This window comes from Struthio camelus, chromosome 2 (assembly GCF_040807025.1).
Source record: "Struthio camelus isolate bStrCam1 chromosome 2, bStrCam1.hap1, whole genome shotgun sequence".
Classification (NCBI taxonomy): domain Eukaryota; kingdom Metazoa; phylum Chordata; class Aves; order Struthioniformes; family Struthionidae; genus Struthio; species Struthio camelus.
In genome coordinates, this window is record NC_090943.1 from 103,095,242 (window position 1) to 103,121,744 (window position 26,503).

The 26,503-nt window shown below is 42.3% G+C and overlaps 1 protein-coding gene and 1 long non-coding RNA gene across 5 annotated transcripts in view; one reads left to right on the top strand and one right to left on the bottom strand.

The window, feature by feature from the left end:
• LOC138065985 (uncharacterized) overlaps positions 1 to 26,503 on the top strand; it is a 151,172-nt gene that overhangs the window by 32,908 nt on the left and 91,761 nt on the right. For 2 of the 4 annotated variants that reach the window (XR_011139085.1, XR_011139084.1), the window contains exon 1: positions 11,405 to 18,573. This is a non-coding gene — a long non-coding RNA (uncharacterized lncRNA). Of the gene's footprint in view, positions 1 to 11,404; positions 18,574 to 26,503 lie in introns of those variants that run through there. The other 2 variants (XR_011139087.1, XR_011139086.1) reach the window with 2 other exon arrangements.
• Positions 167 to 26,357, bottom strand: LY86 (lymphocyte antigen 86). Its single transcript, XM_009678013.2, has 5 exons — positions 25,810 to 26,357; positions 11,308 to 11,394; positions 9,618 to 9,746; positions 2,938 to 2,990; positions 167 to 929 (listed from the first exon to the last, which is right to left on the bottom strand). The coding sequence occupies exons 1-5, from the start codon at positions 25,928 to 25,930 to the stop codon at positions 831 to 833; spliced, it is 489 nt and encodes a 162-aa protein (XP_009676308.1). The 5' UTR covers positions 25,931 to 26,357; the 3' UTR covers positions 167 to 830.

The window sequence follows — 26,503 nt, forward strand, 5'->3', positions numbered from 1 at the left end:
TAAAATGTGCATTGACCCAACTGATGTTTCAAGCTAAAAAAAAGGGGGGGGAGGAGGGACAAGAATCTAACTCATTTCACTTATTTTCCTCAATCTTTTTTTTTTTCCAGCTTGTTTTTTTGCCTTAAGTTTTGGAATGGTCTTAGACATAAATAAGGAAAAAGTATTCTTTTATTATGAATTTATTGAGAAGCAAGTAGAGCACATGGGTTAGAAACAGAATGATTCATGTATCACAAAAAAAGACATTAAAAAGGGGAAAAAAAATCCAAGTAGACTCCTGAAGACTGGAGTGATACAATGACTGGACGTGGAGAATTGAAAAAAAGGTACACTCATCCTATTTGGTCTTTGTTCAGTGGCTAAAACAAAATCTATACTAATGCAGGCTCCAGGCAATCCTCAAGGAAGATTGAAACTGTTGAGTGCTGTAACTGCACAATAGATAATACATATGAAAGTTATCTTTAGCCTGTGTTACAAATGGTTGCCTCTATGACTCACTGCAAAAAATTGTTTAGGCTTTCACCTGTTCTGCCTGGTGCTGTTATCATCCTGAGACCAGCATGCTGGTATTAACAGCTATTTGTGGCTGTATATGTTAGAAGCACGAAGTGGGCTACAGTGTGCATTTAGAGATAAGATTACCACTAGAGGGTCTACTGACTTCTTGAAAAGAGTGAATTATAAGGAGAAACAGCATACAAGCCACCATGTGGGAATTATTTCCTTCAGAATCATTGTAGCATGCAAGTAGCTTGCTTGGCTTGAACAGTTTTGGTGATCTGTAACTTTAATGAAATGCGTTTTGGCACATTGTTTATTTGTTGCTAATAATAATCATCTAAGTAATTTTTCACGGTAAAATCAGCACAAGCGACAGTGAGGTGATCTTCATTAGTCAGCACAGCTGAAATAGTGTAGTCTCCCTGCATGAGACAAACACAAAGCAAGAGATTAGGCCACGAGTAGTAAATAACTGCTGCTGTTTCTAGGAGGAGGACTTCCTCCTAGTAACAAAATAATACTTTTCCCATCAGGTCGCTCCAAAATCTTTGTGGTCCAAATGTGTTTCAGAACTGGTAAAGGAGTTGTCCTTATTTTCTGCCAAAAGACTCTCATCAGGAATATCAATGCTGACAGCACAAAAAGTTCAAAATTAAAACAGTACAAAGGGAACAAAATGTTTTGATGTATAAAAATTCCTTTTGAATCTGTGTAGTTTCTCATGCTTCTTATGAACAACCACAGTATGGCATGTGCTGTTTAGTAATCAGAAAGGGAAGAAGGGCTCGGTTGTCTGGCACTTCTCTTATTCTGGTTCTGTAGTTCATTCTGTACGCTGTTACCAATTCATACAAATTTTTATAAAAGATAACATTTTGGGTGCATGTGTGTAGATGACTCAATCTGTGATGAATTACTATATAATAAAACTAGAGGGAGCTTAATTTCAAATTGTGTAGTAAAAAGTACTAGTAATTCCTTTTACGGGAGAATTTACATCCTTGCAGTGCAAAAACGTCAACCTTAAAGTAGCTGTGGCTTTTTTTTTTATTAGTCAAAATGGCTCTCCTCAGATGTTTGGAGAAGGAGATGTGCTGGGAGAATGCATTTTGCGTTGCTGGCACTGCAGTGTTTCTTTCTGTTTTCTTGGGAGTGCAGAGGTAAAGCCTTGGCAAGTGGAAGCTGTGGTTGCTGCTGTCACCAAGGGAAGACTGAGATGTGTGAGATGGTAGCTGTTGTTACAGAGGCTTGATCCTCCAAGAAACAGCCGTCCTTGTTCTCACCGGTACGGGTCTCGGCAAGCCCAGCTCTCCGGGACTTATGTCCTCGTTCTCTTTCCCCATCCTGGCCCTGTCTTCTCCTTTTCCTGTGCCTGGATCAAGCTGGTCCTGAGCAGGCCCCAGACTTTGAGGCTGTGACATAGATTTTATATCAGCTGCTGAAGGTCTGAGAATCCATGCTGTCCTTCTAAGTATGAATGTATCTAAGAAGGTGTTTGAATGACCACCTGGACTGCAAGCTTTCATGCTGGTGACTGATCCTTTCTTCCCCACATTCTCAACCAGATGCCTTGATGATCCAGATATTGCCTTCTCCTTTTCAATCTGGCCTCTTCAGATATCTGGCTAAAAACCCTCTATTGTTCCCTGGTCAAACATAGCTTCAAGTTGTGCCCAGTTAAGAGAGACGATGGTGCTTTCAGCATTTAGGACCTGTCTTGCTTTGCAATGTGATTTGGTTGAGGTTTAGGAAGGCGACCTAGTTCGATGTGGAGAAGGCTGCTCACAAAGAGCACCCTTGATAGATAAGCAGGAAACTCAATATGAGCAGCACTTAGAGCACTTTCTCACCTTTATAAGAAATGCATCTCTTAAGGCTCTATGAGTCCAGAAAAATGTTCCTAGGCCCTGTAACTTGTATTGCCAGTGGCAACTTAGAGGAGCTCTAATTTTAGATCTGACACTGTATATCTACAGTGGAAGAAGTACAATTGCAAAAGTTATCTAAATAGTCTCTATAGCTGGTGAGGAAGAATAAGCTTCTCCAAATTGTTCAGCTCACTAAGGAGTGAACTGAATTGCAGTGCTGGTCTCTCAGGAATCCTTTGGAGGAGCTGCTTTGTTTGTTGCCAGTTTAAGAGTTATGGTGGGCAGTCTACTAAAAGAACTGAATGGCCACATCTCTTAGCGCTGGCAGAGGGGGTCCACTGTCCTGCGAAAACCTGTCTGTCTCTGGATGATGGTGACTCTCTAGTGCTTTAATCAAAAGTGCTTCATTTCTTATTGAAAAAGGTTTATCATGTACATGTTATCAGGTCCTGTCTGCTAGCTGGGAGAGCTTCAACTATGCTAATGTGATTGCTTGTAATCTTCTGACCATAACCCATCTAGAAAGTCCTTCTGTTTGGGAGCATAGTTGTGACAAACTTACCTGTGGGATTTCTTTGATTCCCAGTGTAACTGGTCCCTCATAGTAGATGTGTTCTGAAAGACAAATATGACGATGGGTGGTTAGATACTGTGCCACACATGAAGGAAGCAAGCAGCTGATAGTAGATGCTGTTTTGTAATAGCACTTAAAAGCGCTCTGGTGACAAGTGTTATAGAACTGTAGAGTGCTCTGTACACAGTCTTGCAACAGCCCTCCTGAGAGAAATGTCAAGATGTGCTGTCTTATGGGGAAGGTAGGACCTTGGATCAAGGCGCAAATGCAATCCCCATCTGAGTGAAAGAGCGGGACATGGCTTTGTCCAGCTATGTGGGTGTTCCTATGTCAGTGTGCATCCTGCAAATGGGGAGGAGGGTCAGGAGTTGCTAGATTGAAGTCGTTTAGCGCAATCGATAAATCCATGCTTGTGCCTGTTAAGCACCTGGAGCTGCAAGAGTTGAACTATACTTTTTTGGTAATTTTAAGAAAAACAGTTTGAAACGAGTGCTTCTGTAGGTGTAGGCTTCTGACTGCTTGCTGAACATGACCTTAACGTGATAAGAACATGTCTATCTTACTGTTGAGAGAGCATTCACCGTGGAGTTACATGATGTGCTAAAGCCAATGCAAGTTGTGTTGGTGACTGGAATAGAGCCCAGGAGTCCCACCTTCAAATCCTCATCTCCCTGGTTGCTAGACATGCTTTCTCCTCACTGTTGAAGAAGGGTTGATTTCAGCACTACTGGACAGAATTCACAAGCTCTTCTGCAATTCCTCCTACTTTCCTATAGCTTACTGGGCCAAACTCTGTAGTCTTGATTGAAAATAAAATTCTTCAGTGTTTGAGTACAGGTGTGTGTGGTTTTTGTTTTGTTTTTGTTTTTGTTTTACAACTTGCCTTGCACAAGTCATAGAAAACTCAAAGTTTTAGGATTCTCTTTTGTAGGTGTCATGAAATAGTCTTTACTTTGACAATGATAGAGGAGTAAGCATTTCATCATATTTGTAGGAGTATCTGCTGACATCCTGATGCTTGTTACTTCTAGAGAGCTGTTTTAGTCCAGTCTCACTGTGTACTTCCTTAAATTGTTCCCTATTAAAGGGTGAACAAGGGGTTTGTCACATATTCATGTCCATCCCACCATGCAAAAGGTGTCTGATATAGAAAAGCATCTGCAGAACATCTTCCTCACGCATACATGAAATATTGATCAAAGCCTTTAAAAGCCTTTTAACAAATTTAAAGAATCATGACTATAATATGCACTAGGAAGAGAGTAAGAGAAACCTGAGACATCACCAATGTCCTACACCTTTGCATTAGTGAGGAGTTTGTTAAAGGTCACGCCCTGATGATCCTGGGAGGCGGGGCAGTTGCATGACTTCCGAGTGTCCCCCTGAAAAAACTTTTACTAGAGCCGAGGCTAGAATCAGTATATTCTGGCTTGTTACTCTCAAATTGATTAACTACAGCACTCAGCGGAAGCTCTGTCCCCTTTACTCTCTGCTTCCCTGGCTGCTTTGCTTGGACCACAGAAAGTCTTTTCCTTTTCAAAGAGTGGTTGCCATCGCTGTTTACTTCTTTGCACGAAGCAGGAGTCCTAGAGTCTGACACATCTCTGCTGCAGAGCGGTGACTCAAGATTTTAAAAATACAGCACAACCTACTTCTCAGTTCACAACTTACTAGAGCCTAAATGGGAGCTGAAGACATTGCAGACTGCACGACTTGTGTGATGAGCAGCTCCCCTGAGACTTTGCCTGTAGATGTGCTGATATGTGCTAAGGCTTATCGTGAGCTGCCACATCAGAGTAGTTGTGTGGTCAGCGTAGTGCAATTGCTCATGGTTTGTATGCGCTCTCTTTCAGTAGAAGGCCTAAAATAGGCCTTGTTTGAGAGGGAGGAAGGCAGCATTTCCCACAGTTAGCTCTGAGCCCAACAAGTCCTGGACAATAGCACAGGACAGTGGAGGGGCAACTGAACAGCCATTCCTTCTCCTGAAATCCTTTTCCAGTGGGACATGGAAATTCCTCTTGGCTCATGTGGCTCATTAGGGTCCTACCAAGGCCATCAGAAAGCGTCCCAGAATCTAAATGTAAAGAAGCAGCATCCAAGCTATGAAAAGCCTACATTTTGAAAAAAAAGTAAGTATCATCAGGCCATACATTTGTTTCTGAAATTATGGAGATGCTAATCTCTCCTTTAGTGAAAGTGGAAGCTGTTTTTTCCCCACTTTGCTGTGACAAAGTAATGATCGCATCAGAGCTAGTGCAGTGTGATCTAGGGCTCTGCCTGATCCCTCTCTGTTAGAGGTTCTCTGTGATTGCTCCTATATGGGTGGCTACACACTTGCTCAGTTGGTCCACGCTCCTGGGCTGTACTGTCTTTTGGGGAGCTTCAGAAACTGTGGAGCTGGGTGCTGTGGGTCCAGTTTGAGTTCCACATTTAGGGCTTTGTGCCTCAGAATTGCCCTTGCATAGCACTTTCTAATCAGGGATCTTGCAGTGGTTTACAATTATCAGTCAGGCCTTTAGAAAACCCATGTGACTCTCCTTGCTTCTAGCATGGGAAAAAGGATTGTTCTCCTTAGAAAGTACCTGTCCTACAAAAAGAAAAGCAGCTTTAATTTTCAGCTAGTTGAGGCCTGCTAGGAAATAACATAAATCAATAGGTCTGCTGAATGTTATTGTCTGTGCTCATGTCTGACTGTAGCAGTGTTCTTAGTGTGGACGTTGGCTGGATGAGGCTCTTTAAAGTCCGTTCAGTATTCCTCTCAAATAAAGCTTTGTGCTGTAACTCCAGACGTGTACACATACTTCAGGCTTTAAGGACTGTAATTTATCACAGTATCCTTCATACAGTCACATGTTTTTGCATTTCTCCATTGAAAGAGGATGAACACATCTGTTGCAGTAACTGTAACTATCACAAACACTGAGACTAGCTCATTGAATGAATTGTATGGTCTTTTTAGAGCATTTTCTGCCAAACTCGGATTCTTTTATAGCTGCAAAAATGTGACTGTATATATTTATATATTTATATTATGCGGCGCAGCCTAAATCAGGACTGCATTTTTTCTAAATAAGAAGTCTCCTGTGTCTTTATTTGTATGCTTGCAAGTTATAGCATTTGTCAGCGTGCTGTAATCAGTGGTGTGTTAGCCTAACTTCCCTGTTCAGCGCTTTTTCTTAAAGACTTAACTGAAGGTGATTTCTGTAGAACATCCTGGAAAACATTTCCAATGTACTGCTGATTGGAGGTGATATCATTGTATTTTTTGGAGCAGATTTTCACTATTATTTCTTACTAAAAGTAACTTGGTCCTTTTCCTTGCCACTGAATGGGCCCCTAGAAGCTTCCAGTCTGAAGGAGAGCTTTCAAATGTGTGAGTAAGAACTTCCTGAGAATTACTTCAAGTTACTAGTTATCATTTAGCATGAAAATCCCTCTCATTCCCGGCAAAACACCTATAATGAAGTTCTCACTCCTCTTTCTCAGATCTTCCTTACACTGAAAATCTCACACTCTTGTACTATATAAAGGCCCTGTACATCTGCATCCACCTCTTCCTTTTTCTATGTTTTAAATCTTTTTAGAACTTAAATGCTCCATGTTGGAGTTCTTCTAGGACAGGATCTTGCACCCATGCAACTCTGACACAAAACTTTTGTGAATTTTAGGGATGCAGGAATGATCTGAATAACTGCCAGCTGTAGATATATATTCGAGTGAGAAAAATCTATATAAATATATAGCTGGATGAGAAACATGCACTTTCTTTACTGGGGAGGAAAAAGTGAGCTGAAGGGGCTAAGCAGTGTGTATCAGTCCAGGACCTAACTTTGTAGTGTAGTTGCTTCCTCACAAACATTGCTTCGTCTCAAAGTGATACCCGGTTCTGTAATTAATGCCCTATTCTCTAGTTTTATTTGCAAGTACCATTTTAGAAACATGCATACTGCACCACCTAACCAAAAGAGGCAATAATGTAATGTAAAAAATGGCAGTCCAGAGTTAGGGGTGGTTTTTTTTGTTTAGTTCAACAGCGCACCCAAGGAACTGCGCAAGTCCTCTGATGATGCCTCTATCAACTGGGGCTGAGAGAAAACTTGTGGACTTGCAGACTATCTGAGTATCTTTCAGTAGGAAGGTTTACGTCTGCAAGTTGTGGTTAGCACATTGCTTAATATTACCATACTAGGAATACTTCTCTGATTTTTGTGATTGCATTGGAAATCTGTTAAATCTTATGCAACTATATTCTTTGGAGGAAATGTGGAGTAACCAGCTCTTCCTACTAAAAAAGCAGAAGAGCTAAGGTCAAGTTATACTACAAAGGTTTTAGCTGTTTTTCTTGTTGTTGTTCTTAAATGGGAAATGGCCCACTTCCTTGCAACTTTTGAGCTTGCAACTTCAGAACAGGGTTATATCTCAAAAAAAAAGGTCTTGGAATCCTGTTTAAAAGCCCTAATGAGCTGTGCCAGATGAGAACTTTGCTTAAAATAATAGTAACTACTTTAGGGAAATATCCAGCTATTAGTTCTAAAGTTTTTCCAGTCATGGCAAAGTTGTAGCATTATAGAATGGCAGAGAAAAATAAAAAAATTCAACATCCAGCTCTTATAAATCTCTTTTCTTGTAACTTCTGCTCTGCTTGTCAGCACAAGGGGACTAATAAAGTCTGCAGCAGAACTACACTCTGTGTCATTTCAGGAGAGGGAGGGATGCGCCATTTTTGTCTTTCTTGTGGTGGCCAACAAATTCTGTGTAGAACTATATTTAAACTCAGGTCAGATCTCCGTTGGAAATGTTGGCTGTACAGCAGGGAAAATGGGGCTCTGCATGAAAAGCTTCAGCTGAAAGGGCTATCTACTCTTCTTCACCTTTGCTGGGCTGCATACTTGACCATTCGCAATGTTGTCCTTTCTGTTTATATTTTAGGTCACATTTACAGCCATGCTATTATGTTCAAAACATGGCTGCGCTGAATTGGCTCAAATTGCTTTTCAGTTTACTTCATTGTCCTATAACGTAGATTAAAATAAAATGTCAACTAATTCAAAAATAGCATAGTTTCAGTTTGAACCCAAGCGGTTTGAAAAACTTCACTTTCCCCCTGTGACTTAATTACTAAATAAAAATAGTTATTGAGCAAGATGGCATGTTTTAAAAAGTGTGTGGCGGAGGTCCTCACGCTAACTTAAGGATGCTTCTAATGAAGACCTATGGCCCTTTTAAACACCCAGCTATGGTTATATATCATGATGTACTTCAATTAGTAAAAACAATCCCCTGCCAGTACAAGATTAAGGATTTGGAAACCCCAGGAGAATTTGGCTTTGTGGCATAATGTGTGAATAGCAGTTTGCGCTCGGCTCAGGACTGGCTCCACTTCTCCTTAATGTATTCTCTAAAGGGTGTTATTAAGTACTTCATCAGAATAAGACAGTTTTTCAGTAGGTCTGTGGGTGTTTTTTTGTTTTTTTTTGTTTTTTCCTTATAATTCAATACACAACTGAAGAAGCCTTTAAATTTAATTTTTCTGTCTATCTGGCTTACGGGATTTACATAATTGCTTGCTCATGCAGCATTTTTTTTATTATTCTTTGTGATATTTCCATGCTGTGTGAAATGTCGTAGTGATTTTCCAGGGCCTGTCTTAGCAGCAGTGCTATCAGGCCTGTAGCCCTTGTACGTGAATTATTACAGCGGTATCATGGTGGAGATGCAAGTGAATGAAAAGGAAGTAGAGCTTCTGAAACTAGCTGGCTCTCTAACAACTCTGTGAAAAGCTTCCCTGCACCTCTACCCGTTTATTTTAAAACCAGCCAAAAGAGATGGTTATAATAAATATAAGGAAGAAGAGAGACTTCACAGTGGCCGTTTAAGATCTGTTGATGTTATAGTCCAGAGGCATGACTGCAGCTCTTCTGGAGACACTGTGGCTAGCTTTTTACCACCTGGCTTGGATCAGATATTGAGGTGGTTGTGGCAGTGGGGACCTCAGGGTGCCCAGGCCCACCTGGGACAAAGGGTGCATACTTTGTGGGGGCAGCCAATGCTACTTTAAAATGACTAGGCTGCCTTGGGTTGATGGGCATGAACTTAAATCACACCTTGTGATTGCAGCATAGACAAGGGTTGAGCTGAAACAAGACAGAAACCATAGATGGTATCAAACAGTACGTTGGTCCAAATATCCTTATTCAGGCATAGTTCCTCTTAAAGTGAGTTAAGAACTGCCTTGAAGGACAGGAAGCATTACTTGCTTAATAAGAAAAAAGCATGCTCAGGACTTGTTTGTGCAGCCCTTCCTTTGACAAAAATAAAGGCCAGTTCTGCAATATTCTTTGGTCGTGTGACAGTCATAGATATAAATAGGGCTTATGAACCTCTCTGTGCTGTGGGATGGGGTAACATTACTACAGTATTTCTTATGGACTTGAAAACCAATGTGTGTGCGGTACTCTGTGATTAAAAGAAAAGTGAGCAAACATATTAAGGAAAAAGAAGGCTCTAAAATTAAAATGTCTCTGTTCCACTGTGTTTCTGTCATCCATTAACATACCGTTGAAATAAACAGAACTTTATGTTGTGTTGGTACATTCAGCAGCACAGCAGGCATATCCTGCTTGCATCGCTTAGTAGCCATCAAACATTTAGAGGGCTACCTAAATTACCTCCTTTCTTCTTTCCACATAAAATAAGCTCAGGGTTATCCGGCTCACAGAGTGACTCCGAGTAGCTTAAAACGGTCTTCCCATTTATGATCAGGTTCATCTTCACATACAGTTCCTTGGTGCTGTGTCCTATGCACAAAACGGGAGGAGAGCTCAGGGAAAGTACAAAGGTAAATGAGTTTATTTTATTTTTAAAAAGATTAAAAATTTTTTTCCTCTAATGCTTAAGGAATTGTATTTATTCTCTTCACTGAGAACTCCTGATATGTAGAAATCTGTGCTTCAGAAACAGGTCTGTAAGTCTCCCAAGGTAAATACAAGAGACGTAATAGCTATATCTTTATTGTTAAATAAACTACACCAGTGGCCATTCCATGACCCTGAGGACAACTGGCAAAATGAGGCTTGTGTCCATACACCTAAACTATCTTTCTTCCCTCCTGTCCCCCAGCAGAGTGGCCGTATCTGGTCTGCCCTAGTGGGAACAGCCCGCTGCCTGTGCCTGCTGCCTGGGAGAGCGCTAGCTGGCCCGAGCCAAAACTGCCGGGGACCAGCCAAAGCAGTGCTGGGAGCTCACCTGCTTGCACCAGTGCCCCGGACCTGTTTGGCATGCTAGTATTGAAACGGCTAGTGAGGCTAATGGATTTAGAGGGGAGCCCCTGTGATCTGAGCTGGTGGAAAGGGATTTTCAAACGCCCATCATTGATTCGCAGGCCTGTTTCACTTTGCAGCCCCCTGAAAACCAGTGCTCCCGGGCAAAGGGCAGCACCTCCCCGGCTCTCCCTGCTGAGAGCCCCCTACGTACAAGGAAGCATTCCCAGGGCTGTGAGAGGGTGGCACACAAACACATTTTCAGCACAGGGAGCATGCAGCAGCTTGAGCCAAATCTCGTATTTATATTCTAGGAGTATTTAGAAGCTCCAGGTGAGACTGGGGCCTACAGTGTGGCAAAAAGTGTTGCTTGTCCATGCAAGGCTAGGGTCACAAGTCAAGCTGTACCTTACATTTACTTGTGCACCCAGCCCCTTAACTCAAGTGCAGTTCTGCTTTGACCTTCTTACGTCGATCAGTCAAGCACTGCAGAGTATAACTTCAGACAGCCCACGTGGTGAGCGGATGGCATGGCAGTGTGTTGCCTCGGGCTAGTGCTCTCTGACGCTCTGACTCCCCGGTGCTTCCCAGCAGCAGTCCCTATGTGCCCAGGAAGGGTGCAGAGGTTCTCCCACCTTGCTCCCCCAGAGTCCCTGCAGCAGTTCACTTTGGTCTCTCACCTGGGAGGGTCAGCCGTGGAGATTTGGAGAGCACTGCCAAGCGGGCACAAAAGCCTGGATGCTGTAGCTGTCTCACTCAGACTATTTCAAGACAACTTAGACATAGAGACAAGCTCTATAGCAGCTGACACCTTGGCAAGCTTATATCCATATGTCTAGACAAAGGGTAGGAGAGGAGCGAGGGCCCAGAGAGCAGACATGAGCTGCCCAAGGTGGTCATGTAAAAGGTTTGAGGCAGAGATGAGAACAGAACTGACATTTCTCTGGTCCCACACGACACCCCTGGTTTTGAAATTTCTCAGAAATGAAGCCTATTCATATGTTGTCAGAGGTTCAGACATGCCTGCTTACTTCTGAATACCAGCACTCATGCAGTGGGTTACCTTGTTTATGGCATGAGGAAATAGCAATTCACTTACTCAGGATTATGGCAGCTCTGATGTTAAAGGTGTGGGTTGCGACATCAGAACATCGGTCAATGCTGAAAGCAAAATCTTGCTGAGGATCTGTCAGGAGATAGAAGGCAGTGGGTAACCAGTTGTAGTTTTAATGAGATGCTGACTGTATAGTGAAGAACAATAAAACTATGCAATTGCTATGAAAATCAAATTGCATGTTTCTTTGAAACTCTCCAAGATGTGCTGAAAGCTCCCATGCCCTGTGTTTAATCACTGCTTCTGTCTTTCCTGCCCCTTTAATCTGAACCACATTCAGTAGACAGCCTAAATGTGGCTAAAACCTACTGTGTGGAAAAAGAGCCAAGGAGGGAGTTCAAGGAAAGCAAGTTCACCAAAGGGTGGGTAGTCAGTACTCATTCAACACTGAAGCCCTACCACAGCTGCTCTTTCCAGGCTCTGCACATCTCCATTCCTTGCTCAGCTGTGATGGGCACTTTATGATGATGATGTTTTTTAGTTTGTTTGTATTACAGGGTGGCTTGGTGAGGCTCTCTTGGAAACTGAATCCTGAAGTGGAATGAAAAGTGTAAAATTTAAATAAAATTGTGTGGCTGATATTTCATGCTGGGTCCACCATCATATGATTTTTCTAACCCAGGAACACATCTCCCTCTCTGGGCGATGTTAGCAGAGCGGGAGGCCAAGGGAGCCCTACGGCTGATGATTGACATGAACATGGTTCTTACAGGTTCCCACAGTGTCCCTTTCTCAGCGTGAAGCTGCCAAAACTCTTGCACAAACACAACTGCTTTCCCTCTACTTCCGCCTTCTTCCTTGCTGGCCCTCAGGAATCATCTTCCCTTAAACTCTTTGGGACTTTTGGAGGCTTGTCATCGTGTCACTCTCTGGTGACAGCTGTCAGCAACAACCGACAGCTTGACTGCTGCTGAAGCTGCTGCAATGAAAGGTATGTTCAGAGGTTTCCCAAACCGTGGCTGGAGATGAAAAATTTGGCCAGTTTGGCTACATCTCTTCTTAACCCAAGGATATACACTATGGCAAAGCCTCAAGGCCTGATTCAGGCAAATGTTTGGTCCCTACGGTGGTTTCCCAGCTGGCCCGTGCATCCTATTTCCTTTTCTGGGGAAACCAGAGATGGCGTGGGGGTGTAGCCAGTCGTGACTATGGCACACGCAGAAGCAGCCGTAGACTCCTCAGTTTAGATAAAGCTAGTCATGACAAAATATAGACTTGGGAATTGAGTTCTGTTTCTAAGCTTGTATTTTGAGATAAACTTCTCACTGAATTGAAAATAACAGTTTGGGAGAATTTTACTTTGATGCTGCAGTGAAACTTGAGTCAAGAGTGTCTGTTATGAGGCTGTCCTAATCTGTCAATAGAGTGTTAGCTCACAGTTTGACTCTGTTTTTACAGTGGTCTTCCACACCTGTAGCAGCCTGCAGGGAACAAGCATGGGTGACCAAAACCTATTTGTTTACAGGAAAGCATGAAATGACTGAAAGAGCCGGGAGGGGCTGGGGGCTCCAAATAAGCCTGTCTCTCCAGCACTGGGGTTATCCTTGTTGTCCAAAAGGAGCTCTCAAATCTTAAGATTTGATAAATTGAACTAGCTAAAGAAGAGAGATGAAAGTCACTGCCGCTTCTCACACGTGGCTCTGTTCCTCTGTGCTGGATTTTCTCCTCCACGTCACTAAACCGGTCTCTGCAGTTGCATGGTCCGTCAGGGGTGAAAAGGTGGCACCTGGAGTTGTTTATCAGCAACTCAAGCATGACAGGGGTCAGAGGGTTGTTTCTTCTCCCTTTCCATATTCCTGCCAGTTCCTGCTTTGTTATTGCAACTTCAAAAGTTGTTGCAACTGCACAGAAGAGCAGTTTCCTGCTCCAGACGGAAATAGTGTCAAGCTTCTCTTTTCTCTGGGGCAGTTTATGCCTGCTTCCCCTCTGGTCTCTAGCAGCCCTCAGAGTCTGGTTTCCGCTTTCCTCTGGCCTTCTGCAAGAGCCCCTCTCCTTTCCATTTTTAGTACGTGGTGTGATGATAAGGTTCAGGAAGCAGTTGCTCAGATTCTGAGCAAACTGGTTGTTGTGCCTACAAACACTGCTGGTTGTCAAATTGCTAAAATTGTCAGTTCTGTAGTTTCCAGAGGGATCTACGTTCCGGAGGGGTGACAAAATGGCACTGCAACATATACCATGCTCTTTCGCTTTTCAAAGAGACTAAGTTGTGTTTTAGTCAACAACTTGAATTGTGATTTTAGGGCTAAAAGTTTAAAAATTTAGCTGAAATTTTCCCATTAGTAAATTCATTTGGATGGAAAGGAGTTGTTCATGAAACCAAGTTTCCTTAGAAAGCATGAACTTCACATGAAGAACCTGAACTTCAGAGTTATTTAGTCTGGATATCTCATGATTCTGTCCTTTTCTATAGGTTGCAGTCTTTGGCCGGATTACGTCTTTCACAGTGCATTGTAGCCATGAGTCTCTCCTACTGCACCAGAAGGATGCAGCATAGAGGGACTCTGGTGCATTCAGAGAAATGTCTGATCCTCAGAGAGGAAGAAAGCATGGAAGCACTGTGTGAGAAACTCCAGCAGAATTTGTGAATTAGGGCACTTAGATTTTGTGTTGTTGCTCTGTTGCTGAGAAGTGTGAACTTTTCCACCCACAAAAGAAACCTCAATTAATTTTCTCACCATCTCTCTGTGGAAATTCAGGCTATGACTTTGCAATCCAACAAGTTAGATGGCGTTGAGTACGTGGGGGCCTCCTGCTGAAATCAGCTGAAAGGATGGCTTTATTGCCAGAGCCATAGTACCAGAGACTCCAAAAGTACCATAGTACCAGAGACTCCAAAACGAGTAGGCAGAATGGGTGCAGCTAAAAGGAAAGTAAAGAATATAGTATGTTTTTAACCATCTGATAAGTAACCATCTGTCTGTAACAAGTTCAGCTGTGCACCTTGAAGAAAGGTAAGGTGCTATGCTCCTCTTCCTTTAAATGTTGAGGAATCCCTCATCTGTGGCAAAGGCAACTCGATGTAGTTGCCATTTTTGTGCTTCATTTCAGATGCACAACTGTGAGTCACTCTGTGTTTCTTATGGAGGTTTAATACTTATTCTTCCTTGTTTGCCTCAAATCTGAAGGGAGCTGGTTAGACTGAAAAAAATACATGTTATGTCTTTCACATGTGCAGAGCAATAACATTTACCATTAAATCTCTAAAATACGTGGGGCTGCCCTTCAGCCTTCCACTTCCCTGCAACATTTCATAGTGCACAGTACTGTATGTTCCCAGACTTCCCTCCACCCACTCCCTTCAATCTGCTACCTCTTTCATAATTAAAGCTAGAAACTCTTGAAGTGGTTGCAGAGTTTTGCTTTTCCAGTTAAGCTCTGATATATTACCAGGACTTAAAGTGATGATGGAAATTTTGCAAACACATTGAAGTTTAGCAGTGAGCATGTGCTTACTGGGGGCAAAAAGGGCATTTTTTATGTCTCTGTATTTTGTATGAGAAGGGCTTAGGTTGCAACCTTTGCAATGAAGTGCCCAGGAGTAAGATTTTGATTCAAGTTTCTTTCTAGGCAATTGTAAAAACCTTTCAGGCAACTTCTTTCAGAAGGAAGCAAGTCTTCGTCTTTTGTAAATAATTGATTTGCTACATGATTGCTTAGACCCATTATTTGAACTCAATGCTGTGGCTAATACTGAGCTTTCAACTGTATCCAGCACTGAATGCACAGCTTTCACTAATGACTGGCTTCTGTTACTACAGAAGTAGTACAACCCTACTCTGTGAGAGGTAAATCTGGGATGTTGCTGGCGTCCTGCCACTGATCACCAGGCACTTGGGATAATGCCAGCTGACCTCACGCATTTCACCCTTTTCTGAATACCGTGGGGGAGATTTCTTGCCATATTGGCCTAGTACATGGATTTCCTTGCATGCTGCGTATAGTGGCACCACTGTGCAAGATTTCAGCTTGGTTTAATGTTGTGAGGTGCTAGCAGAGATGAATTTGGCTGGATTATTCTAGAAGATTGAACAGACAGGAGTAGTACTGGTTAGATGCTCAAAGAAGTTTCTTTTCTTGCTAGAATTTCTTTTCCTGCTCTTGTTCTTGATAGAAGGTCCTGTTCTAATTAAGTAAGTTCAGACAGATCTGTAATGGTCTGTGATCCTCTGGGCTGCAAGCATTGTGCTTTTGGTGGAGCTTATTACCCCCATAACAGGGACAACAGAAGGGAACGCACTTTCATGCCTCAGTTCCTGTAGTTGATAGGTTGGGCTGCCAGCTCCAGCTACTGCTGAACATGGGGGTGTATTGAGACCAGGGACTGTAAGATGGGGCAGCTGAATGCACCGCACAAGTCCCATCTGCCTGCTTCGCTGTGGGAGTGGTGATTCCAGCAGGGAGATAGAGAGGACAGCTGGGAATGGTAATGTGCTAACCCGCTGCGGCTAAATCCCTCAGAGGTTGCCTGCCAGACCACTAACAGGGCATTACGGAAACTGTATGGCCAGATGGGAAGCACCTGTTCTAGGAATTTTGCTGGGCTGACAGTATCTGTCTTTTATTCTTCTCTTTTCTCCCCCTCTCCTTGTTAACTATTCTCTACTGGGTTTACTGTCACCTGAAACTCCTCTAAAATCCCATTGTTTCCATATGAATATGAAAATCAGTGGTTTGCAAGAGTTCACATCTGTAAGCCTTGCAGTGGTGAGAAGACTCTCCAATTTGGCCACCTTTGGATCGTTCAAAGTTGCTCTTTTAGGAGTGGGTAAGCAGTAGAATTCAAGGAATGACATAGCTGCACTTTGTTAAGGTCGTGCAAGGATAGACTGGTGCTAGAGGAGCTGGAAAATAGCGCAAGGAAGAATCATATTTAGTAATTATCCAACTCTCCTCACCTTCAAAGCTCTTAAGAAAATTAACTCATTAGTCCTTACAACATTCAAGGTGATTAAAGGAGAGGGAAAGAATGAGGAACTGTTTGGGATCTCAGACTTGATGTATTCACTTAACACTTTCCTTTTAATATCTATTTAAATAAATTAACCTGAATGCTCAAGGTTATATTTGACACTGTGGAATCTACTTCTAATGTACTGAGAAAGAAGCACCAGCTGAAACAAAGTCTCCAGTTATGCATCTAGGTTTCACTGAGCACCTCCTGTTGAATGAACCTCCCTTTGGGCTTGTCTTCATTGCACATCACTGCAGTGTTTGGACATAGCTGGGAGGAGCAGAGTGACCTCTGTTCAGTGGAGAGCAAAATAAGTTGTGAGGTGCATGTTGGCTGATGGTAGTTTATCGTATTTGGAATGCTGCATCCTAAGACTTTCACCCCAGAGACGTGACCAGCTCTGGGCTTTTGCTTAGTCTAGGCAGGCACTCTGGCTTCCTGTGCAGAAGCCATGATATGCTTTATCTCCTGTATCTCATATCTTTCTGGCTTGCTTAGACACCATGGACATGAAGGACCAGGTAAATAACAGTTACTGTATCCTTATTATCCTGGGGGGAGGGGTACAGACTGTGGGGACCCCCCCTTGCAAACAGTGCTATTAACTTGTGGCATCTGATGTCTACTTAAACCTATAGCTCTTGGAGACAAGTAGCTGAGTAATTCTGCTTCCTTGTTGATAAGCCTTCCATGACTGTAGAGAGAAGCCTGAAGATTTGGTCTCAGTACAGTCTGTAAGCTGAAAAACCTTAGAACATGAGTAAGATAAAATATGATTAAAAAAAAAAAAGTGTTCATGTGATATTTAAATCTGTTTCTCTCCTCTTAAAAGAGGAACTCCTTAAGAATATTGAACATTAGCGATACAAATAGCAATTATGTACAGTTTGGTTAGACTAAGGCACAGGCATTATTGGCCTGGGTTTATGGCCCTAGTTTTGGAGGCAGGTGATTCCAGAATCTTAGTTCTCTAGTTAATTTAAATGAAGGAATAAGTTTCTATCTCTTACTGCTTTAAAGGAAACACATTACTGAGTATAAACCAAGTCTGAATTTGCAAATACTCAGAAAGAGTTACTCAGAAGGTTGGTAGCTTCTCTGAACGTGTTGCTGGGACTCTAACCACAAGAGCAAAAGTACTTGGGGTGTGAGGAACTGATGTGGGATGTTGGGCTCAGCCCATGTTGAAAGGCTTGCAGTGTAGTAGAAGGAGAAGAAAGGGATAGATTTGCCCTGGAATCAAGCAAAGGTCGGCTACTGGCAACCTGCAGCCATGGACCTGCTGGTAGCCTGGCTGAGGAGTGGTGTGGTCAGCAGGAGGGAGACCTCTGTGAAGGCAGCAGATGTTAGGGGCTCTCTACAGCTGGAGGGCTGTGTTTGGGGAGGTGTCCCTGGCCTGCATAAAGTGTCCTTGCCAAAGTCTTAGCTTGAGTCTGCCTGCCTTTTCCTGCCCATAGGATTTTTCTTGACATTGGGCTTGTTAGAGCTGTTTACAAGGGCTGTGGGGGGACAACGTCCCAAGGTTAATTTAATGGAGATTTTCTTTGATTCTCTCAGTGGTGATATTTGGAAAGGGGGACTGCGGTGCTTTGTGTGGCATGACAAAGCTTCATCTAAGCCTGTTTGAGAAGACAAAATTGAAAAATATGCTAGCTTTCAGAGAGAGCAGATACAGATCTGTATTTGTATTTGATAATCCTGATATGTCCTAGTTAGCTTGAGAGAGAAAGGCATGCGGGGAAGGCTTCAGCTACAGTGGTTTGACAAGAAAATACAGCATTAATTTGGGCCCAGCAGGGAATATATTAGAGAGAAATTCTTTGTTCTTCTCTTCTGTTGATAAGAAAATACCATACTCTGCATGAGTAAGATGCATACGGTAACTGCCTGTATTCCTAATCAGATATGTCTCTTCTCTCTTCGGGTGGTTTTATTACATGCTTTATACTGTTCTACTTAAAACAGAGAGATCTCTGGACATTAGCGATTGCCACTATGACTGGGTGTTCACAACAGATCTGTAGACTTGTGTCAGAAATAGAACCAAACATTACTAGAAACTGCCCTGCTGCTAGACACATGCCATGCTCTAGGGTAGCAGGCTGATTATACAGAACAGTAATCAGCAACATATAAATGGACAAAATGTTCTTGTTTTCCCAGGATGGGTTGAAATCCACTGCAGGAGTGTGGCAGTAAGCTGTAATTGAAAAGGTATGCTCCCTCTGCTAAGGAAACTAGCTGGATTCCCACCTGCCTGATTGCTGTTGGATCACTTGACAGAAGCCATCCATCTTCAGGTGAGGAAGAAGCTGGTGCATTGAATTAATTTGTGGTAGCTTTCAAGATCCTGGTTTTTAGCAACTGGAAGCTCTCCTGAGTCTAAAAGCAGCATCTGGGACAGATCAGAAATTTTGGATTCAGTATGTGATGGTTTTGTACAAGGTATTTGGACATCTTGTCCCTGATGGGCACTGTGCTACCCCAGTTTTATGTTGCCATAAGTCTTCTTGAAGTTGGTGCAGTGACACCAACCTGCAATAATGCAGACATCCTTTTGGAGTTTGTTTTCTGAGGTGTGCTTTCTTTTTTCTTGGATTATTCTGGATGTTTTGGGTGACTGAGGTTAAATTGCTGAGAGAATCCGATGTCCTACCTCACCCTTTCTTTGGTAAACTGTAAGGATTGTAGTGTCCTGAGCTATTTTGGAGGCTTGATGACATCTCTAGATGAGACGATATGGCAACGCCAAGAAAGCCTACTCATGCTTCATATGCTCATACAGAACGCTTTACACCAGAGCACTTAGGAGACCCTGTGGCATGTTCTTGCTCCTAACTTGATGCAGTGACCTTTTGCAGTACCTTTTGATAATTTCCACTTTATGCGACACAGGGAGCTAATCTCAAAGGTTTATCGTATTGTTAATACAGCAGTGATTTACCTGTTAAGTAAATTAGACTGCTCCCTCTATAAAGACTCAAATTCTACGTGCAGTAGCAAATGGCAGTTCTGTCTGGCCCACAATACTTCTTAACTATAATGCAATACTGCTTTCTCAATATGTTTCTCTTATTTGTTTCCAATGGGGAAAACATATTTTTCTACAGCTTGCACTGTAGGCTGTTACCCTCCTGCTTGTGATACGTTAGCAACTCTCAGTGGCTACATCAACTGGAGACATGGCAAAAAGTCATTAGTTGTAAATGGTGTCTACTAGTGGGATTTAACAACTAGAGATAAGGAGGAGGGGCTGTCACACATATGCCACCATCTCTTTGGAATACATTGTGCAGGACCTTCATTGCTTTGGTGAGGAAATGGGCACCATGGGCACTGCGAGAAAATCTCTGAGAACAAAGCTAGAAAGAAAATTTTAAAGTGTTGTGAAGGAAGGACATTTGAGGTTAATTCTCTCCACCAGTCAGTGGAAGCATTAATATTGATGTTGCTAAATGGTTCGAAGTTTAGATACTGTACCTAATGTTTTGGCCCAAATACCTTGGAGGTATGAAATTTTCTCCTGTTCCTGCTTAACATTTATATTTTAAAACTTACTAAGTACTCTCCTTGCTCTGAAAGAAGAGGTAGAATTAAATCAGAAGCACCTAAGAGGTCACTTCAGAAGTTAAAGTTTTAATCCTCTCTGATGGAGTGGAGAATGAAATAGGTTAGGTACTTTTAATTCGTAGAGGGATCAAAACTTTGCAGGAAGGTTTACATGTGCACTAACATCCATGCTACCTTGATTCTGATGACAGTTTCAGTTTGTTAGGATTTGGTGCCAGAAATGCACATGTCAACATCCAGCCTTCCCTCTGGAATAAGAATAAGCTATACCAGATGCGCAGCCAGTCTATGACACTAAGATGGCTTGGACAGAGCAAACAAACAAAAAAATGTTTTCAAGTGAAATTCTTAAGTTCTTTGATTGTTTGCCCATTAGCAATCTATGCAACAAAAGATCAGAGGGGAGTTGGTGTCATGCGGCTTTAAATAATTTAGAAGCAGAAGCAATTGCTGGAGACTGCTTGAGGGAAATAAATAAATAAGTCCAAGAGAAGCATCTGGCTCAATCTATCTGCCAAAAAACAAAGAATAACGGAAAAAGAACCTCTTTTACCAAGTGTCTTGGAGAACGTTTGCCCTGAAGATGCATGAGGTGAGAGTTTTTGCAGACTTTCCTTTGCCAGTGAAAGCTATCAGATTACTTGTATCCTTTAACTAAAGGATGTAAGTTTGTGGCCAGGGAAAGTATATCTGGAGGAAAAAAGGCAAGCAGGCTAGTTTAACATGGGTTAACATAGAAAGCAGAAACCAGCCTGTTATAAATTAGTGGTACAGTGATGAGGATTTAGCAAGATTATGTACAGGTTGGTATTGCTGAATGATCAGGGTTGGTGTTACAGATCTATTTAAAAAAAAAAAAAGCCTTAAGTCAAATAGTACATTTGACCTCTCAGTATGTAGGAGAAAGAATGTGATGGGCTGCCTCTGTGAGCTGGACCCCAGTAAGACTGAAACTATTCAGTGCTGACAGACAGATAGAACTGTAATCTATCCAGTCTATCAGTCTCTACTTTTATTTCTTTTTTAGCACCAAAAAGGTGCCTCAAAGCAGAGTTTAACACAAGGGCATCTATACTGAGCTATCTGAAAAGACCAGATTCTACACCAGAATAACCCTGTTGACTTCCAGTGACCATTTTAAGAGCGATCAGAATCTGAGTTCACAAGTTCAAGGAAAGGCAGTATAAAGGAGAGTTTATCTGTCAAGATAATCCAATGCAAGCTCTTAGTGAAGTGGGCAGCACTCCTGTTTCCTACGGTACCACTGTAGGGTAGGAATAAACTATATTGAAATGACCCTGCTTGAAGCGTGACATAATGCCATGCAAGCGGTTGTACAGCTCAGTAGACGTATGTTCAGTCTAACTTTACTCTGTTTAGGAAAGGGCATTGGCATATAAAAATAGCTCCCAAAAGAGTAGCAGAAGACCCTGCTACTATGTCTAGCAGAAGTCATTAATTAGAGCAAATAGTTACCCATATCCCTGAATATGGGGGGGGGAGGGGGGTTGTTTTTTGTTTTTTGTAATCTGTGGATATGCAAATATAAAGGGTGTAAAAAAGGGTGCAATCAGTTTTCTGTTTAGGTTCTGAAATGAATACTGATTGACTTTTCCTTTTCCTGAAACTTTAGCTAATGGCTATTAGTCTTGCTTCAGATCAAAACATTAAAAAAAAAAAAAGGCAAACAAAAAGTCAAACATGAATTGGGAAATCTGTTTATGTCTGATAGCCAGAAATCCCATGTGGTCTGGACGGTGGTTTATAAAGCCTAGGGAATATCCTTCCAGATGTCATCTCCAAATACTACTACTTTAACTCTCCTGAAGATCTCCCTGAAATCCCCTGTTTGTTCCTGCTGGGCATAGAAAACAAGTAGATGCTCTCCAGACCCTTTCTAAGAACCTCCTGCCTTCTAGCAACCTTCTCTGGATTGCCAAGAAACCTCCGGTTTCAAGCACCAGGCAGCTCTGAAATCTTCAAGGTCCTAATCTAAGCGTAGAGCTTTATTAATCACTGAGCATACCGGTCTGGGTATGTTGGCTGAAACAAAAACAGATGTCTAAAATACTGATTTTTTGACGTAGACCCAACTAACACTTCACGAAAGAGAGCTGTAAAAATAGTTGGAAAATATTTCCTAGGGATCTGCAGCAGCAGTCTCCTGCCTTACCCTATGAAAAAAGCATCATTAGAATGCTACATTGTAAGAGTGTTTTCATGGCTAATTAACAGACAGTGCCGCAATTAAGCTTATATGAATGGTCTAGAAGCAGATGCTGGTGGACATGTCAGAGAGATTTTGTGCTCTCTAACTGCCCTGCACTTTCAAGTAGGTGCCTGACACTGAAGCAGCACTGGAATTTGCTCGGGGCACTTAGCTACCATTGCCTTCCTGACTTTCCCTTCCTGGAGAACTGCCTTTAAAATGTAACTGGAAGATCAAAAGCATGATAACTATAGAAGTCACTGTGAAATTAAAAGGGATAAGAATCAGCCATTTGTGTAGCAGATTCTTTTCATGTCTCTGCATTGACTTGCCAGTTATGTTCTCTTTCCTCAGTCAGAGATGTTAACCTGCGCTGCTTTTATCTTAGGATCCCTGCCCAGGTTTCTAAAGTGCTTTGTGGTCATTTGAGATCTTCCTTCATTTTTGTCATTTGTTCCTGGGAAGAAGAGTGGCTCTGATGGGAAATGTCTAGTTATTTATAGACTGTCTCAGTGTTATGTCTCCTGCGGTTATATAGAGGAGGCAGTATACTGTCTATTTACTTCACTCCTAGACCACCTGTCTCTCAGCCTGAGTTCCTTGCTATGGACTTGTTACTGAGAATTTTCTTCTGATTTCTTTTTGATGATTTTTTTTTCCAAATGCATAACACTTGATCATTAGAATCTTTTCCAGCCCTGGGGATGGGTCCCTCAAGGTTTAGTCTGACATAACTAGGAGGGAATGGGATTTGTGGTGGGGTGTTTGTACACCCCACAAGCCTTAGGTTTCCTTTCTATGGGTTATCCAGAATATGAAGTGAGAGTGGGGACTTGGTGTACACCTGCATCCTACTCCATTATAGGGGTAGGATGCAGTTGAGGCAAGTGCTTGGAAAAGGGATTTAGGATGGGCTCCTGGGCACAGAAGATTGCTACTCTTTGCCATCCATCTTCAGTTACCCTGTCTAAGCTTTTATGCTATCTTTCTCACAGTTGTATTAACTCACATTTTTGGCTCTATGCAGCTTTTTACTGCATTGTAGGGGAGGATCTGACAAACTGCAGAGCAAAAATGAACTCTTAGCTCCATTTTAAATGCTCAGACTGAACTCTCTATCTGCTGATAGAGGGCATTCAGCTCCAGAAATGAAGTTATGAAGTACTCGGCTAACATTCTCTTGCCCTCCTTAAATTTTACCTGATTCTACCCTGGGTCGCAGATGATATCCTGGAATTTATAACAACAGAAGAGTTGAAATCCTGACCCTCTTGAAGCCAATGGGGAATGCTTTTCACCAAGATTTCATACTAGAAAACTCATTGTAAGGATTGTATCCCAAAATGCGTCACTGTGACATCTTCAGCGGAGCAGGAAAAAACATGAGAATTTCTCAGACTGAAGGGACATGTAGGTAGTAAGATTTTACAGAGGTTGACTAATATTTATGTTGAAATTGGATACCTTCAGTCTGGAGTCAATTTAACATATATGTTTGGTTTTCATTTTGCAATTTATCATTAACTTATCATTGTTCTTCAGCAGTTTGGCAGAATACCCTGTGTAGCCACTAAGATAGGTTATCATAGTCCCTTTTCCCCATCTCTGGTCTGAGAGTTGGGAAGCTACTCTAGCTTTTTAATCCCACGCTAACATTCTGCAGAACGAACAACCCTGTCATTTTGGGACATTCTTTTCTCCAAAGTATCTAAAGCGTATGGGCAGTTGCCTGGCATTGACACCGTGCTTGCAAATGTTGCAAAGTTGTTATGAGAAGGTTTGCTGGGAAAGCGTCTTTGTTAAAAGCAGGCACTAGCACACCTGTTCCCTCCTGGGTGAGAATAGCTGATGGGACTCGTGTAAACAATGAAGCTAAGTTCTGCCCACTTAGTTGTGGATTACAGTGAAATAATTCAGGGACAAAGTTCCCCCTCTCCTCAGAGGACGATCAGAGCCTTTGGCGCTATTGCAGGCTGGCCAGTAAACATTTTTAAAAGTAGCATCTTTTCTGAAAGGAAGGAACATGGACTAGTGTATTCAGGTTTTTGCTCCCCACCTGGAAGGCTTCCTGTAGATTTTTTGGGCTCAGCCCTTAACACCATAATTTTTCTGTTTTATACAAACTACCAGATGATGAACTGGAGCTGAGATGCCGACATGCATCCTGGTCTGATGCTGCAGGTATGGAAAAAGGCAGGGCAGACTGTTGGGATGGCAGCTGCGAGTACTGTCACAACTGAATCTGCAAGACAGTACTGTCAGGGGGAGAAGGATCAAGCTTCAAACAAGGAATTTGATTGAATTCTCGCATTGTTTCCACATCTGTGTAATCCTCTCACCTCCTGTAGCTGTGCCCAGGAGAACAGAAACCCTCTCTCATGTTGAGACCTGACCTGTGTTATGTCTGGCTTGAGCTTCTCAAGCTGTGAACTCCTCCTGAATGAATGTACCTGTTACATTTCTGTGCATGGCAAACTAAAATAAGTGATACATGAGCTCTAAACAAATGCATTTTGTTAGTGAGCCTAGTGGTGTGCTTGGTAAGAAGCAATGCCTGACTGACACGTGCCCAGCAGACAAATTTCATCATCATTTGGATCAACTGTAGCATGTGCCTCTGTGTCAAAGCATCTCATGGTAGGTGAGACCTGTTGAGGGAATGTAATTAATTTATACAATGAATTCTTGCTAAAATAAAGGTAATAGCAAAGCTTGCATTCAATATCTAATTAATTATTTTCCTAATACAAGACATCCATTTATAATATGTGAAGCCTGACTTTGTTCTTCTGGGAGCAGGCCAGTAAAGAATTGCATTACAAATATTTATTTACTTCTCTTGTCCCTCACTGGCTTTATTTTAACGGGTGTGCAAAACTGCATGAAAGCTCCACAGGAGAAAAAGCCCCCTGGGAAACCCTTTGTATCTGGATGAATTGGAAAAACAAACTCTAGGGTGCTCATTTGCCATGAATCGCTTTTCACATCACGTGCGGAAAATGAATGAGGCGTCTGTGAATCTAATTCCCTTTGTCCCAGTTGTAAAGCAGATCAGCACAATAAGGGAGGCACAAGGCTAGCAAAGCAAGAGAGCTGGAAAGCAGGCACCATTCAGTGAATTCATTTCCAGGCATTCCAGTGCCTCTTGCTCCTTTTCTTTACAGATACGAAGAACAAACAAACCCCATTGTGCCTGGGAAATGCCTCTGGTAAGTGCTGCTGCTGAAGTCTCACTAAGCATGGTGGACGTCTGAGAGCACGATTCCTTCCTACTGTCACGTCAGGTCCCTTATCACTAAGTGGGAGGACAGAAAACACATCACCACAGCCTAAGCACACATTGTGAAAACAGCAGATCAGTGCACTGAAGATTCTGTGTCATCCCAGGGGTAAAAAGGATAAAGATTCAGGGTCTACCTCTTTTTTTTTTTTTTTTTTTTTAACGTAGCTTTAAGATACAAATCCTGGTTCTCTCTTTCACGCTGAATTGGAGCTATTTTTGACAGCTGTTATTAATCTGAATTTGGCTACATTATTTCATCTCTGTTATCTTTCAACTAAATACAGTCAGGTTTCTGTGTGTGTGTCAACCAAACCAGCTATATTTGGAAGACTAAAAGCATTATAAGTACAAAACGCAGTGCTGGCTTGGCAGTGTAGCCTTTCCATTCATTGCCTGGTTTATAAACTTCTCTCGCTGTATAAGAACCACTTTGTTGCCCAGCTAAAAGGAAAATGGAAATTTTAAAGGTCTCACCACAGCTTTTGTAACGTATTTCCAAGTTGTCCTTTTTGCAGACTGTGTGCGTAGGCCATTCTGCGCTGGCATTGATGCAGAGCAGGACTAAGATGAGCGCGAGGACACTGAACGTCTTCATGGTGGTGGTGGTAGTTTGTAGAATTACTTCCTTCTGTCTCTCGCTACCCCTCTGTGGAGGGAGGTTTCCGTTCCTTTTTCTCGGAGGGAGACAGAAGTTACTACATTGACGCCTGCAGAAGAGTTAAGTGAGCCAGTGCAGCCTGTAGCTTACCACAACGTGGTATAAACAAGAAGCTAATCAGAATTGGAGGGTGCTACTTCCGTGTGCTCAGACTTCTGCTTTCTGTTTCACGTTAGCTTCAACTAATGACAAATGAGCTAATCACACCTACTCACTGCGCTGTGTAGCGCAGCCTTGGCGCCTGCTGGAACAATACAGCAAACTTGAGTTTTAATCCCACTGTCAGTTTCTTCTCCTGAGGTCAAAGCGTTTGGGTCAAGGCTTCAGACAAGTTTTGTTACCCCTTCTGGCTGCAAAACATTGTGGACCAAATTGCCTCATCTTAATTACACCAGGTAGTACCATTTTTTGCAAGGTGGCCAGTTTGGTTTCTGTGTTCCTTTTGGCAACAAATCTCTCTGCTAGGAGAAAGGAAGGTTTGTCTAATAAAGCTGACTCACCAAACAACCA

Excerpts from the sequence above, each read along its gene's own strand:
- LY86 (XM_009678013.2), bottom strand. The coding sequence starts at position 25,930 with ATGAAGACGTTCAGTGTCCTCGCGCTCATCTTAGTCCTGCTCTGCATC. Across the intron at positions 9,747-11,307 it reads CAGAGCTGCCATAATCCTGA|GACACAGCACCAAGGAACTG; the intron begins GTAAGTGAATTG and ends TTTTGTGCATAG. Across the intron at positions 930-2,937 it reads GAATCAAAGAAATCCCACAG|GGAGACTACACTATTTCAGC; the intron begins GTAAGTTTGTCA and ends TGTCTCATGCAG.